The sequence below is a fragment of the Procambarus clarkii genome, chromosome 24 (genome assembly GCF_040958095.1).
Source record: "Procambarus clarkii isolate CNS0578487 chromosome 24, FALCON_Pclarkii_2.0, whole genome shotgun sequence".
Lineage (NCBI taxonomy): Eukaryota > Metazoa > Arthropoda > Malacostraca > Decapoda > Cambaridae > Procambarus > Procambarus clarkii.
The window spans coordinates 20181254-20198736 of NC_091173.1; the positions used below are offsets into that span (position 1 = coordinate 20181254).

The window sequence follows — 17483 nt, forward strand, 5'->3', positions numbered from 1 at the left end:
AAAAACAATTAATTCATGAAAACTTGGCTTATTAGGCAAATTGGGCCTTGCATAGTAGGCTGAGAAGTGCGTTCTGGCTACTAGGTACGACATATATATATATATATATATATATATATATATATATATATATATATATATATATATATATATATATATATATATATATATATATATATATATGTCGTACCTAGTAGCCAGAACGCACTTCTCAGCCTACTATGCATGGCCCGATTTGCCTAATAAGCCAAGTTTTCATGAATTAATATGTTTTCTCAATTTTTTTTCTTATGAAATGATAAAGCTACCCATTTCATTATGTATGAGGTCAATTTTTTTTTATTGGAATTAAAATTAATGTAGATATATGACCGAACCTAACCAACCCTACCTAACCTAACCTAACCTGTCTTTATAGGTTAGGTTAGGTTAGGTAGCCGAAAAAGTTAAGTTAGGTTAGGTTAGGTAGGTTAGGTTGTCGAAAAAACATTAATTCATGAAAACTTGGCTTATTAGGCAAATCGGGCCTTGCATTGTAGGCTGATAAGTGCGTTCTGGCTACTAGGTACGACATATATATATATATATATATATATATATATATATGATATATATATATGATATATATATATATATGATATATATATATATGATATATATATATGATATATATATATATATGATATATATATATGATATATATATGATATATATATATATGATATATATCATATATATATATCATATATATCATATATATATATGATATATATATATATATATATATATATATATATCATATATATATATCATATATATATATATCATATATATATGATATATATATATATATATATATATCATATATATATATCATATATATATATCATATATATATATCATATATATATATATCATATATATATATATCATATATATATCATATATATATATATCATATATATATATATATCATATATATATATATATGATATATATCATATATATATATATCATATATATATATCATATATATATATATATCATATATATATATCATATATATATATATATATCATATATATATATCATATATATATATATATCATATATATATCATATATATATCATATATATATATCATATATATATATCATATATATATCATATATATATCATATATATATATCATATATATATCATATATATATATCATATATATATCATATATATATATATATCATATATATATATATCATATATATATATATATATCATATATATATATCATATATATATATATCATATATATATATATCATATATATATATATATCATATATATATATATATCATATATATATATATATATATATATATATATATATATATATATATATATATATATATATATTCTAATGATCAGTATTATTAGTATTACTATTTTCTTATGTAAATAATAATATATCTGAATATCGAATATCGTTAACGAGGTTAAATATAAATATATACTTAGCAATGAATAAACAAATTGAATTAAATAATTATAAATTTTATATTTAGAGAATGCTTTTCTTGATTTAATTAATTCGTTGAGTAATGATGTTATTTCATGATCGTCATTCACATAATATTTGAACGAAACTGTAATCTCTCAGAAAATAGAGCACAATGGCACACTGCTGTGTACCTAAGCTTATTATTGAAAACAAACTTTTTTGTTTGTGCTCATCCTGAGAGCGGTAGTGGAAGAGGCTGCAGATTTTTTAATTTTGCCCCGAGGGGCGAGTTTATTGGGCAGCGTCACTCATCTTGTGAGGGGACACACCGCCATAGCAGAATGTACAACACTCCCCAATAGGAAGAAAACCCGCTGGGTTGTTCATCCTGTCACTTGTACAAAGACAGGCTCAGCAATTAAACTGCAAGAGTCGTCTATCTAAGCAAGTTACAACAACAACACAATATCTTTTGACAGAGCATCTTGGGGAGAGGCAGGCCAGACTGTTGTTGTTGTTTTAGATTCCGCCACTGAGAACAAAAGTTCCAAGGAGCACGGTCTATGGTGAACCGTGGCTCGCTCACCACCCGGGGGTCACCGTGGACGAATATACGGCCAATGGATGGAACTGGCAAGGAGACTATAGCATTACGACGCATCACTTCACTAACTTGTTACAACGCTATCTTGGTCGCTGTGCCACACCCGCACTCGCCCTTGTCTTCTCAAGTGCGTTGTATGCTGATACAGGAAAGGGATGTATGAGGGATTCTAAATACGGGTATCATTTATAATTATTTCATACAAAAATAGTGATTGGCAACGTCTACAGCCATTGGCAACAGGTAACGGCGAGGGGGATGCCCTTGCTGTTGTATGTTGATTCTGGTTAAAAATTAACATTATTAAATCATTTCTGCCCTAGTGAAAATATGTTTCATTTATTGCTTTAGGATTTAAGACTTTAGGTCATGTTTCCCATGTCCAACAACCGGGAATGACGGGCGAGATAGAAATGGTTGGTGCGTTTCCTATCACCTAATACTTCTGTTCACCGAACAGTAAATAGACAGACAGGAGTTAGTCAGCTTGTTGCTGGGTTGCATTCTGGAGGTCAGTAGTTCCACCTTGCGAAGGGGTGAACCTCGTTATAAACCTAACATGCGTATGAACACTGAGTGCCTGTCCCCCGACACAATGGATTATTATTATTAAAAAACAAATACAAATTCCTGTCCTTTAGATTGTTATTTTGTTTATTTATTATGCACCCCATACCCATCTTGTGGGTGGAAGTGGTAAACGCTAGACACACATAATGAGCTCAGGAACTGAACCCCAAAATTCATTTGCTGTAAATAGCAATTCTATAAGCTATATATATATATATATATATATATATATATATATATATATATATATATATATATATATATATATATATATATATATATATATATATATATATAACTGAAAACTCACACCCCAGAAGTGACTCGAACCCATACTCCCAGGAGCCACGCAACTGGTATGTACAAGACGCCTTAATCCACTTGACCATCACGACCGGACATAATGAGGTGATAGCCGAGGCTATTTGAACCACCCCACCGCCGGCACTCGGATAGTAATCTTGGGCATAGCATTTTACCAAATCACCTCATTCTTTGGGGCACACGTGAGGAACACAAATGCGAACAAGCCTGAATGGTCCCCAGGACAATATGCAACTGAAAACTCACACCCCAGAAGTGACTCGAACCCATACTCCCAGGAGCCACGCAACTGGTATGTACAAGACGCCTTAATCCACTTGACCATCACGACCGGACATAATGAGGTGATAGCCGAGGCTATTTGAACCACCCCACCGCCGGCACTCGGATAGTAATCTTGGGCATAGCATTTTACCAAATCACCTCATTCTTTGGGGCACACGTGAGGAACACAAATGCGAACAAGCCTGAATGGTCCCCAGGACAATATGCAACTGAAAACTCACACCCCAGAAGTGACTCGAACCCATACTCCCAGGAGCCACGCAACTGGTATGTACAAGACGCCTTAATCCACTTGACCATCACGACCGGACATAATGAGGTGATAGCCGAGGCTATTTGAACCACCCCACCGCCGGCACTCGGATAGTAATCTTGGGCATAGCATTTTACCAAATCACCTCATTCTTTGGGGCACACGTGAGGAACACAAATGCGAACAAGCCTGAATGGTCCCCAGGACAATATGCAACTGAAAACTCACACCCCAGAAGTGACTCGAACCCATACTCCCAGGAGCCACGCAACTGGTATGTACAAGACGCCTTAATCCACTTGACCATCACGACCGGACATAATGAGGTGATAGCCGAGGCTATTTGAACCACCCCACCGCCGGCACTCGGATAGTAATCTTGGGCATAGCATTTTACCAAATCACCTCATTCTTTGGGGCACACGTGAGGAACACAAATGCGAACAAGCCTGAATGGTCCCCAGGACAATATGCAACTGAAAACTCACACCCCAGAAGTGACTCGAACCCATACTCCCAGGAGCCACGCAACTGGTATGTACAAGACGCCTTAATCCACTTGACCATCACGACCGGACATAATGAGGTGATAGCCGAGGCTATTTGAACCACCCCACCGCCGGCACTCGGATAGTAATCTTGGGCATAGCATTTTACCAAATCACCTCATTCTTTGGGGCACACGTGAGGAACACAAATGCGAACAAGCCTGAATGGTCCCCAGGACAATATGCAACTGAAAACTCACACCCCAGAAGTGACTCGAACCCATACTCCCAGGAGCCACGCAACTGGTATGTACAAGACGCCTTAATCCACTTGACCATCACGACCGGACATAATGAGGTGATAGCCGAGGCTATTTGAACCACCCCACCGCCGGCACTCGGATAGTAATCTTGGGCATAGCATTTTACCAAATCACCTCATTCTTTGGGGCACACGTGAGGAACACAAATGCGAACAAGCCTGAATGGTCCCCAGGACAATATGCAACTGAAAACTCACACCCCAGAAGTGACTCGAACCCATACTCCCAGGAGCCACGCAACTGGTATGTACAAGACGCCTTAATCCACTTGACCATCACGACCGGACATAATGAGGTGATAGCCGAGGCTATTTGATTTCAGTTGCTATTTCAGTTGCATATTGTCCTGGGGACCATTCAGGCTTGTTCGCATTTGTGTTCCTCACGTGTGCCCCAAAGAATGAGGTGATTTGGTAAAATGCTATGCCCAAGATTACTATCCGAGTGCCGGCGGTGGGGTGGTTCAAATAGCCTCGGCTATCACCTCATTATGTCCGGTCGTGATGGTCAAGTGGATTAAGGCGTCTTGTACATACCAGTTGCGTGGCTCCTGGGAGTATGGGTTCGAGTCACTTCTGGGGTGTGAGTTTTCAGTTGCATATTGTCCTGGGGACCATTCAGGCTTGTTCGCATTTGTGTTCCTCACGTGTGCCCCAAAGAATGAGGTGATTTGGTAAAATGCTATGCCCAAGATTACTATCCGAGTGCCGGCGGTGGGGTGGTTCAAATAGCCTCGGCTATCACCTCATTATGTCCGGTCGTGATGGTCAAGTGGATTAAGGCGTCTTGTACATACCAGTTGCGTGGCTCCTGGGAGTATGGGTTCGAGTCACTTCTGGGGTGTGAGTTTTCAGTTGCATATTGTCCTGGGGACCATTCAGGCTTGTTCGCATTTGTGTTCCTCACGTGTGCCCCAAAGAATGAGGTGATTTGGTAAAATGCTATGCCCAAGATTACTATCCGAGTGCCGGCGGTGGGGTGGTTCAAATAGCCTCGGCTATCACCTCATTATGTCCGGTCGTGATGGTCAAGTGGATTAAGGCGTCTTGTACATACCAGTTGCGTGGCTCCTGGGAGTATGGGTTCGAGTCACTTCTGGGGTGTGAGTTTTCAGTTGCATATTGTCCTGGGGACCATTCAGGCTTGTTCGCATTTGTGTTCCTCACGTGTGCCCCAAAGAATGAGGTGATTTGGTAAAATGCTATGCCCAAGATTACTATCCGAGTGCCGGCGGTGGGGTGGTTCAAATAGCCTCGGCTATCACCTCATTATGTCCGGTCGTGATGGTCAAGTGGATTAAGGCGTCTTGTACATACCAGTTGCGTGGCTCCTGGGAGTATGGGTTCGAGTCACTTCTGGGGTGTGAGTTTTCAGTTGCATATTGTCCTGGGGACCATTCAGGCTTGTTCGCATTTGTGTTCCTCACGTGTGCCCCAAAGAATGAGGTGATTTGGTAAAATGCTATGCCCAAGATTACTATCCGAGTGCCGGCGGTGGGGTGGTTCAAATAGCCTCGGCTATCACCTCATTATGTCCGGTCGTGATGGTCAAGTGGATTAAGGCGTCTTGTACATACCAGTTGCGTGGCTCCTGGGAGTATGGGTTCGAGTCACTTCTGGGGTGTGAGTTTTCAGTTGCATATTGTCCTGGGGACCATTCAGGCTTGTTCGCATTTGTGTTCCTCACGTGTGCCCCAAAGAATGAGGTGATTTGGTAAAATGCTATGCCCAAGATTACTATCCGAGTGCCGGCGGTGGGGTGGTTCAAATAGCCTCGGCTATCACCTCATTATGTCCGGTCGTGATGGTCAAGTGGATTAAGGCGTCTTGTACATACCAGTTGCGTGGCTCCTGGGAGTATGGGTTCGAGTCACTTCTGGGGTGTGAGTTTTCAGTTGCATATTGTCCTGGGGACCATTCAGGCTTGTTCGCATTTGTGTTCCTCACGTGGGTCCCCAAAGAATGAGGTGATTTGGTAAAATGCTATGCCCAAGATTACTATCCGAGTGCCGGCGGTGGGGTGGTTCAAATAGCCTCGGCTATCACCTCATTATGTCCGGTCGTGATGGTCAAGTGGATTAAGGCGTCTTGTACATACCAGTTGCGTGGCTCCTGGGAGTATGGGTTCGAGTCACTTCTGGGGTGTGAGTTTTCAGTTGCATATTGTCCTGGGGACCATTCAGGCTTGTTCGCATATATATATATATATATATGCAGAATAACCACATGTGAAAAATAGAAAATGCTTAACGCGTTTTCGGCTAATTCGCCTTCATCAGAGCAAAGTAGAATGAAGATAAGAATGCTGATCAGACCTTTATATCCGCTGGGCAGATCACCTGACCACAAAAAATAAGTGGAGGAAAGGAATTATAAGAAAGAAGGTAACTGCAGAAGGCCTATTGGCCCATACGAGGCAGCTCCTATTAATATCTCCAAGTGCCATACGTGTTAAATGATTGCTATATTGTTTTGACGTGCTATATTGAGGCTTAAATAGGGATCCAACTTGTACATACCGGGGCTCACATTAAGGCTGTTGTTACAAATCTGTTGATCTGCCCAGCGGATATAAAGGTCTGATCAGCAATCTTATCTTCATTCTACTTTGCTCTGATGAAGGCGAATTAGCCGAAAACGCGTTAAGCATTTTCTATTTTTCACATGTGGTTATTCTGCATACTTGGATCAGTGTTTTTGTGATCATTGTTGCATATATATAAATAAATATATATATATATATATATATATATATATATATATATATATATATATATATATATATATATATATATATATATATATATATATATACCTTGGAAGGATGGTAAGCAAGTGGTATGGGACTACACGTGCGCTGCCACACTGGCCAGTACCTACCTCCACTACAGCACACGTGAAAGCGGTGGTGCTGCTTCTTTCAGGGAATCGCAGAAAATTATTAAATACAGAGGTCTAGCACACTGCTACAGCTTTGTTCCGATCGGCTCGGAGACCCTCGGTTCGTGGGGAAAATGTGCATTGAAGTTCCTGAAGGAATTGGGGGACAAATTGATCAGCGCTACAAAAGACCAGAGAGCAAAAAGTTTCTTGTTCCAGCGCCTCAGTGTTGCGATTCAGAGGGGAAATGCCTGTTGCGTCTTGGGCACTAGTCAAACTTCAGAGGAATTCGAAGAAGTGTTTGACTTGCAACAATGATCGAACCCGTCTGTGACATTCATCAATGTTTCCCATTGTTGTGTTCTTCAAGAGATCCATAACCTTTAAGCACCTTTTTGCATTATTATTTTTGTATCAACCCATGTATATCTTGTAACCATCAAATGCATAATAAAGCACAAAAAATATTCAAGGAAGGGGGTGGTAGGAGAAAAGCACACAGAAACTGTATTGGAGGGGATCTAAACATTCCCTCTAATGCGTTATGCGTGGTTTCCTCCGAGGCTATGGGTCCCCCTTCTTCCAGCTAGAGGTATATATATATATATATATATATATATATATATATATATATATATATATATATATATATATATATATATATATATATATATATATATATATATATATATATATATATAGAGGTACCACCGTGGTGAGCCAGTTACTTAACAGTGCAGTATTTGCTAATCATGTACCCCACACCCATGCAATGGGCGGTGGTGAAAAGTTTATAATCATGTACATTCACTACCTACACTCCTACAGTGGACAAACTTTGGATATTTGCCTAACATACCTGGTAGTACATCATTTTGAATTAAATAATTACACATTTTTTTAACATTTTGTAATAGAATTATCTCTGAATTCTAAAACGAAAAAAAAATTGAATTTTATGCATACTGTATTGTAGTGTATGTTAATAATTCTGCTGACAATGTTTATATTTGGTCAGATCTACTTCATCAGGTGGTGCAGATTCCCAGCTGTACCTGTAGCCAAGCCTATAAGCCTAGCAGTAGTAGTAACGCCTATACAAACCTGCTTGCCTTATTGGATGAGTGAGTGGATGACCCATAGTTATGTGGCTCTGCCTGCAAAATGCTATAATAGAATGACTAGTGTGAATTTCACTTTGTTGGGAGCTATCGCTATGTTTAACTGAAACTTATCTCGTAGGATGGTTTAACATACATATAGAGGGAAGAAAATATAGCCATAACCAACTTTGGAGAGGGGCTACGTATCATCTTCACTATGAGGATACATCACCTAGATCACGAGAAGACATCAGAGTACTAAATACATCATGCTTACACCTTTAATTAAATGGTTTAATGTCCGGACACTCAAGTATCTAATGATGGACAGTTTGACCCAACCTGGTTTAAAATTCAGATTTAGAAAAAGTTATTCATAAATGGTTCTACATTTATGATTGATATAGTTTCAAGTGCTAAAGAACTCTTAATTGCAAAATTAAATAATAAAACTACTACTACTACTACTAATAACAATAATATGTGGCTGGTCTGTACATGTACTGTATTTAACAAAGTTCACAAAATCGGACACCTTCCATTTTTTTTACCTGATTTCTATCCACAATAGCCTTATGAATTAGCCACCAAACAAAAGCCGACACATTTAACCACTGCAGAGAACATAACATAAGAACACAGGAAACCGCAGAAGGCCATTGACGCATACGAAGGAGCTCCTATTTATAACTACCAAAACTCATTCATATATATGTCTATCCTACACTTGAAACAATCCAAAGCTCAGCCTTCTACTACGTTCCATAATTCAAAAACCGTATTTCCAACCACTATTTATCTTTGCTTCTAAATTTAAGCACATTATGTCCATTGTTTCATGTTCTATGATAATAATCAAATGATGTTAAAACTACTACTAATAATACAAATATATAACTGCTGTTAATAATAATAATAATAATAACTCGAACTTATAATTACAATAATAAATATTGAACTAAATTATTACCAAGTAATAATAATAATGTATGTGATAATGCTTATAATACCATCGGATATTACTATATATATCATATAATAAAATATATTTTATTTCGTAGAAGAGTTATATAATAAACTTCCTATGTCACCCATTTCTTTGTATACATACATCGTATAGTGTTAAACATTAAGTAAATGTCCTAATATTCGCTCTGATATTTTTTTCCATCAGGTACTAATTAAATTTCCGTATAGTCATGTACTGCTTTGAGGGCCTCAGAGTTGAACCGAAATATTTTATTTATATTTGCTGTGATTTTCCTGATTTTCATATATATATATATATATATATATATATATATATATATATATATATATATATATATATATATATATATATATATATATATATATATATATATATAATATATATATATAATATATATATATAGTGAGTTTAGTGAGAAAATAAAGAGAACGCAATTCAGATTCCACATTAAAGTCGTATGATTATTTTTTTTAACAAGCTTAGATAAACATCAGTGTGCTTCTCCCTTATTTTATATGAGGGATTACTTTGTACAGATAAAGATATAGCTGCTATTTTCTTCTAATACCTTATTTATCTTTATTAATTTAATAAATAATTTTTTAAAGCACAACTGGATTGCGTCTGCGTGTAGTACATTTATTATAATAATACACATAGCAAATAATATAGTCTTATAGCAAAAGCAGTGATAATTTACGGTACAGCGTGATTATGTAAGGTTATTAGACTAATATTAATAGTAAAAAAAAATCTTATTTGTAAAAGCATCTAACATGATAGGTAAGCTTTTTCATATAAATAATTTTTCATTCTGGTATGAGGTGCTTTGAGCTCTCTAACTACAGTACTTCATACACTGAGGAATATTGGAAGATATTCTTGTGCTGTACCCTGATTTTGCTAGTGCAGGCTAATAGATCAACCTCGCATTTCAGGTTCTCTCCTAATTCCATATATAACTAACCATCCTGTGAGATGGGGATATTAGACGAACTTATAGCTAGTTTTTTATCTACACTTTGTAATCCTTCATATAGAATAGGGTAGCAGCACATTGCTGTGCTGCTACCTAAGCTAGTTAATATAAAAAAAAATCATTCCGTTAAAAATACAAAATTAAACAATGATATGCTGTATTCCCCTCCTGCATGAAATTCTCAACAAACAACTGTTCACTGTAGATCATTTTTCCCTTGTTGTTGTTTCAGATTTAGCTACTCAGAACAAAGTGTCCATGTAGCACGGGCTATGGTGAGCCCGTAAACCATTTTTCCTCGCACAAGTTCAGTATATAGAGGGCGGGAGGAGGCGGGCAAGGTGCGGGTGAAGGGTGGGGTGTGTTGAACAGGTGTTTAAGAGGCAGATGGTGGCACAATGAACCATTGAACCTGTGCTCGCTCGCCTCCCCCCCCCCCCTTCACCATGTCATCACAATACTACACGAGCCGTAGCACAGTGGGCTTCTCTCGCTCATATTCTGTCCTCCCTTCATTATTCCAGCTGTATTTACCGCTGGGCATGACGATACTCTCGCTTTGCATATATAGGGATAAAATGGTGTATATCCTTGGTGGTGCATATGGATGTTTTAGATGGATAAAGTGTTTAGGGTGGAGCTTGGGCGGGTCGTATTTTTCGTCGCCAAGGAAACGTCCTGTCACGTTCTCAACATTTTTTTTCAATAAAGATACTTTTTAATATATTTTTTAATGTAGATACAATTAAAAATTATATAAATACAATATATTTATTATATGTTTAAATATAAATACACTTAAATATGATATATATATATATATATATTATAATCAAGCATTTTAAGACCTGTGGTACGATAAATGTATTTACAGAGTTACAGAAACATAACTGTCTTCGTATGATACAAGATGCCTAACCAGTTCTCAAAATAAGAGTTTCATAAGATTACATGAGAGTAGATTGTAGAGCGGATGGGGCGGGGAAGACACAGCTGGATATGCACATGAGGGAACCCCCTTAAGTGACGCCTTTATCATGGAAACTCTCCTTCAAGACACATAACTCCGTCTAAATATTAGTATATACAAGCAAAGAGGCACAGCTTCCAGCTCAGGAGATGAGTAATTCAGATTCGACTCTGAAAATCAATATACAGTATTGCCTACGTGACTAAGAAGGACCTCTAAATGGCATTGGCAAACTAGAGTTACGTGCATTTTATGTAGACTACAAACATTGTCCGAGAGCACACACCCTTGTAAAGTGTTTCAAACCGCCTCATAGAATAATTCACGTACACAAATAATCCCCACTCACGAAATCTTCATTGGAGAAATCAATTTGTATTCAGCGCGCACTAAGAAAAATCTCCGGGTCTGTGAGAGTCAGTGAGCGACGGGCGAACCTCGCGCCGAGACCGTGAAGGTTAGGTAGTTGTAAACATGGCGTCGCGATCGACAGGCGGGGGAACCGTCCTCGCCTCGGGAATTAGAACGGTGAGTCCCTATACGTTGTATGTCTTGTTTAACTAGTCGGTGTCCTCGTAGTGCCGACCCTCATGGGCACGCTGGCGGGCCCAGGGCCGGATGAAGCGACGAAAATAGGGAGATAATGAGGTTGTCGGCGGGAGCGAGGAAGGAGTGAGGGTCTTTGTCAAGTGAGAAGTGTTGGCTGGTGTGGGTGATGCTCCTCCTCGCTTTCACTCGTGCACTCGAGTCCTACATCTTGCAACTCTCGCTCTCTCCTTGCCCGCTTTAGCTTCTTGAGCCTAGTTCTTGATCCTCGGGGGTGTTGCTGGGTCCTCTTGGGTGTCAAAATGAAGTAGCAGTTAAAAGAGGGATGCTTTAAAAATGTCTTTTAAGAGTTATGTTATTGTAGGAGGTGAGGTATAGTCTTGTGGCTTGGTTCATAACTCGGTCACCTGATGACCGTGCTCGGCGCCGCCTCCCTCTTCACACACCTTACAAGAGCGGCTCTTAGGCCTAGGTTAATGGTAGCGGAAGTAAAGTGTAGTTAAAGACTCGTCCTTGTAGAGATGTATCACAGTGAGGGACTCTTGACCCGGGGTCAAGGGTCAAGAGTCCGCATCCAAGTTATTTTATACTTGTTTCCTATTTGTTTCCTTCGGCCAATGACTCTGGTACAAGTAATACCATTTTTTTGTTCTTTAAAAACTCCGTGTTATTGAGGAATTAGTTTATAATACAAATGGGTACACGTGCGTGATAGAAGTATCAGAGTTGTATTTTTTTATAACTATAGTGTGTGTGTGTGCTATAATTATTCGTGGAGTGTTTACAGCTGTGCAAAGTTTAAAGGGATACATACAATTATAACATGTGATTCTATTTCAATACAAACAGTGCAGAGGCTAAAAAAAAAACAAAAATTACCAAGTGTATGCCTGTATGATTTTTTTTGGGAATCCCGTATGTCAGGTTTCTGTTGTGTGTGTTTGACTGGCCTTGTGGTGTAGTTTCTGATAATAGAGCATTCCAATCACCTGGGAGAGCTGTTAACAAAACATGCATCGGCCATTATTTTGTAATTTTGCAAAAAGTGTTAACTTAGGATACATTGTAATTGGGTGCCTTGGAGGTGTTTCTGATGAGTGATGCTGTATTGATTTACAGCACTAGTTCAACCCTGGGTAATTGTTATTGCATGTATGTATGTATTGATTGGAAGCTGGGATAGCGGGAATCTTTCTGTGATGGGTCAATGTGTTGGGGATATGGTCCTAATTTTAGTTATTTTCTCAACTCCTTTTTCCAATTGTCAAACTGTTCATAGTTAGGTTAAGTTGGAAGAGGTTGTTAGGTTGGCGTATGCCTGGTTATTTGATCTTTCATTTGTGTTTACATATTAGTAAAGTTACCCCTTACCCTAAACCCATTTTGAAGTGTACAATTAAAAAAAAAATTAGTAACGGCAGTCAAGTCTAAATAGGGTACTAAAAGTATCTACACATAATTGAATGCTGACCAGTGGATTGGCCAGATAAAGGTTAAAGAATAAGATTAATTTTATTACCATACAGTACTTCTAGACCCAACCACTTGACTAGTCGGTATGGTGACGACTATGCATCTTGCAATGGTACAGTTTGATCCCCGATGATCCAAGCAGTTGGACACTGTTTCTTTAGTCTATCCTCATAACCTGGCTCATTGTTCCTACCCAGTTCTATAGTGATATTAGTGTGTGCCTGATAATTACTTTACCTTTGTGATAGTTTATGAATAGTAGTTCCATTGCCCTTATTTCAAGTGGGTCTATGTTAAAAATCATTACCATTGGTTAGGCAAGTATTCTCAAGGTTTGCATACATACTATTAATTATAAAAATATTCTTTACATTATACAGTATGGGTCTAATAATTGAACGATATTATATATGTTAATACAGTATAGAGTACAGTACAACTTGGGTGGATGTCAGGGTTGTGATGCTGCTGCCCAGGCTATTCAATATACTGTATATATTTTATAGATAGGACCATGATGGTAAAGTAGTCAGAATGTAAGCCTACTGTGAATAAGTTGAGCAAGTATAACTTGATGTATGCAGATGGTAGATTTAGGAGAGTGAAGTTTTATCACAAATTTGTGAAAAAGCAAAATTAAATTAAGGTAAAAATAATGTTTAATCTATGGTGGTAGTGAGGAAGCTATTTTTTCTAAGGGAATGGTTAAGCGGTGGATTAGTTTAAATTGTATACCTGGACTGTGGAAGGGGATACGGCATTGAGGATCCACAAGTGTGCAGTGAGAGTTTTGAGAGAAGGTAAAAAATAACAAATAAGAAATGTGAACATTAATTTAGAAAAAGTTTTTGAAATCCATGATTAACATTTAAAAAAGTAACGCACTGAATAGAATTTTTCCTGAGTTTTATAGATTTCCTGAAATTTTCATAGATTCCTGAGCCTACTAGGCTCTCTCATATCTACATTTGCAACTGTATGTGGAGTCTGCCTCCCACTGCCAAATTCATTCCTTCAGTTAACTACTCTTGACACAGTTTTTTAATGTCCCTGTGGCTCACTTGAGTACTAAGTTTCCTTCTGTATCCCCTTGTTTGCATACCACCTATGCTAAACAGTTTATCTAACCTGTCAATTCCTCTTGAGAATTTTATGGGTAGTTATCATGTCTCCCCTAACTAGTCTTTGAGTGTCGTGAGGTTTAATTCCAGTAATCTTTCCTCGTAGCTCATGCCTCTCGACTCTGGGACTAGTCTAGTGGCATACCTCTGAACCTTTTTTAACTTCGTTTGGGTTTGACAAGATGTGGACTCCAGGCTGGAGCTGCATATTCTAGTATTGGTCTGATATGAGGTATACAAGGTTCTGAATGATTTCTTACACAAGTTTCTGAAAGTAGGTCTTATGTTCACCAGCCTTGCATACACCGCTGATGGTATCCTTTTGATGTACGCTTCAGGGGGACAGGTGTGATGTGTTATCAACCCCCCAAAATTTTCTCTCTTCCTGAGAGAGTAAGTCTGTAGGAGTTGTGGGAGGGGAGATAAGGTGTGATGGCATCTTCAAATCATATCAGATGTCACCCCAAACGCCACTGGACTTTGAAGTAGCCATAGACATCATACCCATGTACTTTGTGTCAGGCTGATTCCTGGAATTGCATAATCGTAAAAAAAGAACAAAAAACTCGGACCCTTATTATGGTGACGGAGCATAGATACTGGTCCCAGATATACTTAAATTAGTGGAGATACGACTACTCTACTCCTGTAGGGGGACTGACAGCCGAGTGGACAGCGCTTCGGATTTGTACTCCTGAGGTTCCGTGTTCGATGCCCAGTGGAGGCAGAAACAAATTGGCAGTTTTTTACCCTGATGCCACTGTTACCTAGCAGTAGAAAGATACCTGGGAGTTAGACGGCTGCTACAAGCTGCTTCTGGGTGGGTGGGTGGGTGTGCGTGCATGTGTGTGTGGGGGGGGGGGGAATAAAAGTTTGACAGTTTAGAGGCGGGCCAAGAGAGTCGGAGCTCAACCCTCGTAAGTGCAACTAGGTGAATAAAAAGGAGATAATAAAGCAGACAATTTTTTTTAGACCAATAGGACTAACATCACACATCATAAACAAAATATATGAAAGTGTTGTGTAGCAAGATCACAAAAAAATATTGAATCACAGCATCTATATAACCCTGGACAACAAGGAGCGCCTGCCTCTCAGTTGCTAGATAACTATGACATGACATGGCCTTAGCTGCCGTGGAAGACTCAAAATGCTGATGTAATACACATTACAAAAGCTGTCAACACGTATTCACCTAGTTGTGTTTGGGAGGGCAACCCATTCTCGCTCTTGCTTATAGTCAATATTGGCTTATTTAATAAGTGCATATGTGACATACTAATTGATTGTAAATATTTTAGTTTACCTTGAAAAGCTTCATAGAAAACACCGACCTCACCTAACCTTCTTAGTATGTTAAGATTAGCATCTTATTGCTTCCTAATTACAATTATAACTTAACCTATACCGTTGATAGGTTAAGTAATAATTGTAAATAAGAAGCAATAAGATGCATATTTTAACATACTAAGAAGGTTAGGTGAGGTTGGTGTTTTCTATGAAGCTTTTCAAGGTAAACTAAAATATTTACAATCAATTAGTATGTCACATATGCCCTTATTAAATAAGCCAATATTGACTAAGCAAGTGCGAGAACGGGTTGGGGAGGGGGTTGAGCTTTGGCTCTTGGCCCGTCTCTCGACTATCAATTTTTTTTCCTCACCTCCCCCCCCCCCCCCAGGAAACAGCCTGTGGCAGCTGTCTAACTCCCAGATACCTATTTACTGCTAGGCAAGTGGCATCAGGGTGAAAGAAACTCACCCCATTTGTTTACTCCATCGGTCTGGATCGATCACAGGACTACGAATCCTGAGCGCTATTAACTCAGCTGTCAGGCCCCAAGTGTACATGGGGTTTTGTGTATTTTGCACACACTATAGGCACAAAAGGAATTACTTTACTAGCAAAGTAGGAAGCTGGATCTTTAATTTCCTAACAAAACCCTGTGTGTAATAGTCGACAAAGTAAAATCCAGATCAACCACAGTAAAAAGCTCAGTCCCCCAGGGTACTGTGCATGCGTCTTTTTCTCTATCTAATTTTGGACATAGACGTAGTATCGTATCATCCTTTGAAGAGAACATTAGGATAATTGAGTGGACATTATAAACGACACTGCAAAAATCCAAATTGATGTAAATCAGATCTTTCAGTGGGCCACAGAACATGATTGGTAAAGGCAAGTTCAAGGTCCTATGCTGTGAAAAAATGAAAATATCAAAATGGAAACTACATATAAAATGCAGTCAAATCACACCATAGTGAAAAAGACAATATACAGTAATAGATTTGGAATGGGTATGGAGTACAAAGTAAAAAAAAAAAAAAGAATTGAAAGTGGATTAATCATGTCAGAAGATCTTGCTTTTAAATACACTAGTAGCCATCACAACTGCAAGAAAAATGACAGATTAAATAAGAACTTATCAAACAGATGCCAGTCCTATGTATATACAGTACTGTACTGTACTTTTTAAGACACTGGTTTTCTTTAGGGTAGAATATTGTTGCATAACAACAGCCCCATTCAAAGCTGAAGATATTGCGGACCCACAAGCATGTAAAGACATTTTACTGTCAGAATCCACTCAATAACACATCTAAATTATTGGAACTGCTTAAAACTTTTAAATATTCCCTAGAGTGCAGGCAGGAGAGAAACATAATTTACACTTGGAAAATATTAGGACTAGTTCCAGATTTGTACATGGGAATATCTTTACAAAGAGACCAGGAAGCATGATAGGATGTACCTAATAAAATCGTTAAAAAGCAGAGGTTTAATAGGTATGCTGAGGGAGAATTCTATCAAAGGCCTGAGACTTTAAACATACTTCCTTTAAATATAAGGGACATAACTGTCTGATCTGTGTTCGGAACCATCAAATAGTAACAGAAAGGTAAGGAGAAGGGGCGTTGGGGGAGGGGGGGGGGGAGTTGCGGTGTGTAGGGGAGGGGGAAGAAGGCATGGGGGCTGTGGAAAGGAGGAGAGGCTGTGGGAGGGGAAAGAAAAGTTCGGCCACATTTAGAATATCCTCCAGTACCATTACACGCCTTAAAGAAAACAAGCAAAACTT

General features: G+C 38.3%; 1 protein-coding gene across 3 annotated transcripts in view; it reads left to right on the forward strand.

The window, feature by feature from the left end:
* The first annotated feature begins 11294 nt into the window (after window positions 1–11294).
* Window positions 11295–17483, forward strand: part of LOC123761647 (uncharacterized) — a 62941-nt gene continuing 56752 nt past the window's right edge. The window contains exon 1 of one of the 3 annotated variants that reach the window (XM_045747713.2): window positions 11295–11795. In XM_045747713.2, the coding sequence (XP_045603669.1) occupies window positions 11742–11795 (54 nt within the window). In that variant the 5' untranslated portion in view covers window positions 11295–11741. Of the gene's footprint in view, window positions 11796–11816; window positions 11957–17483 lie in introns of those variants that run through there. The other 2 variants (XM_069330699.1, XM_069330700.1) reach the window with 2 other exon arrangements.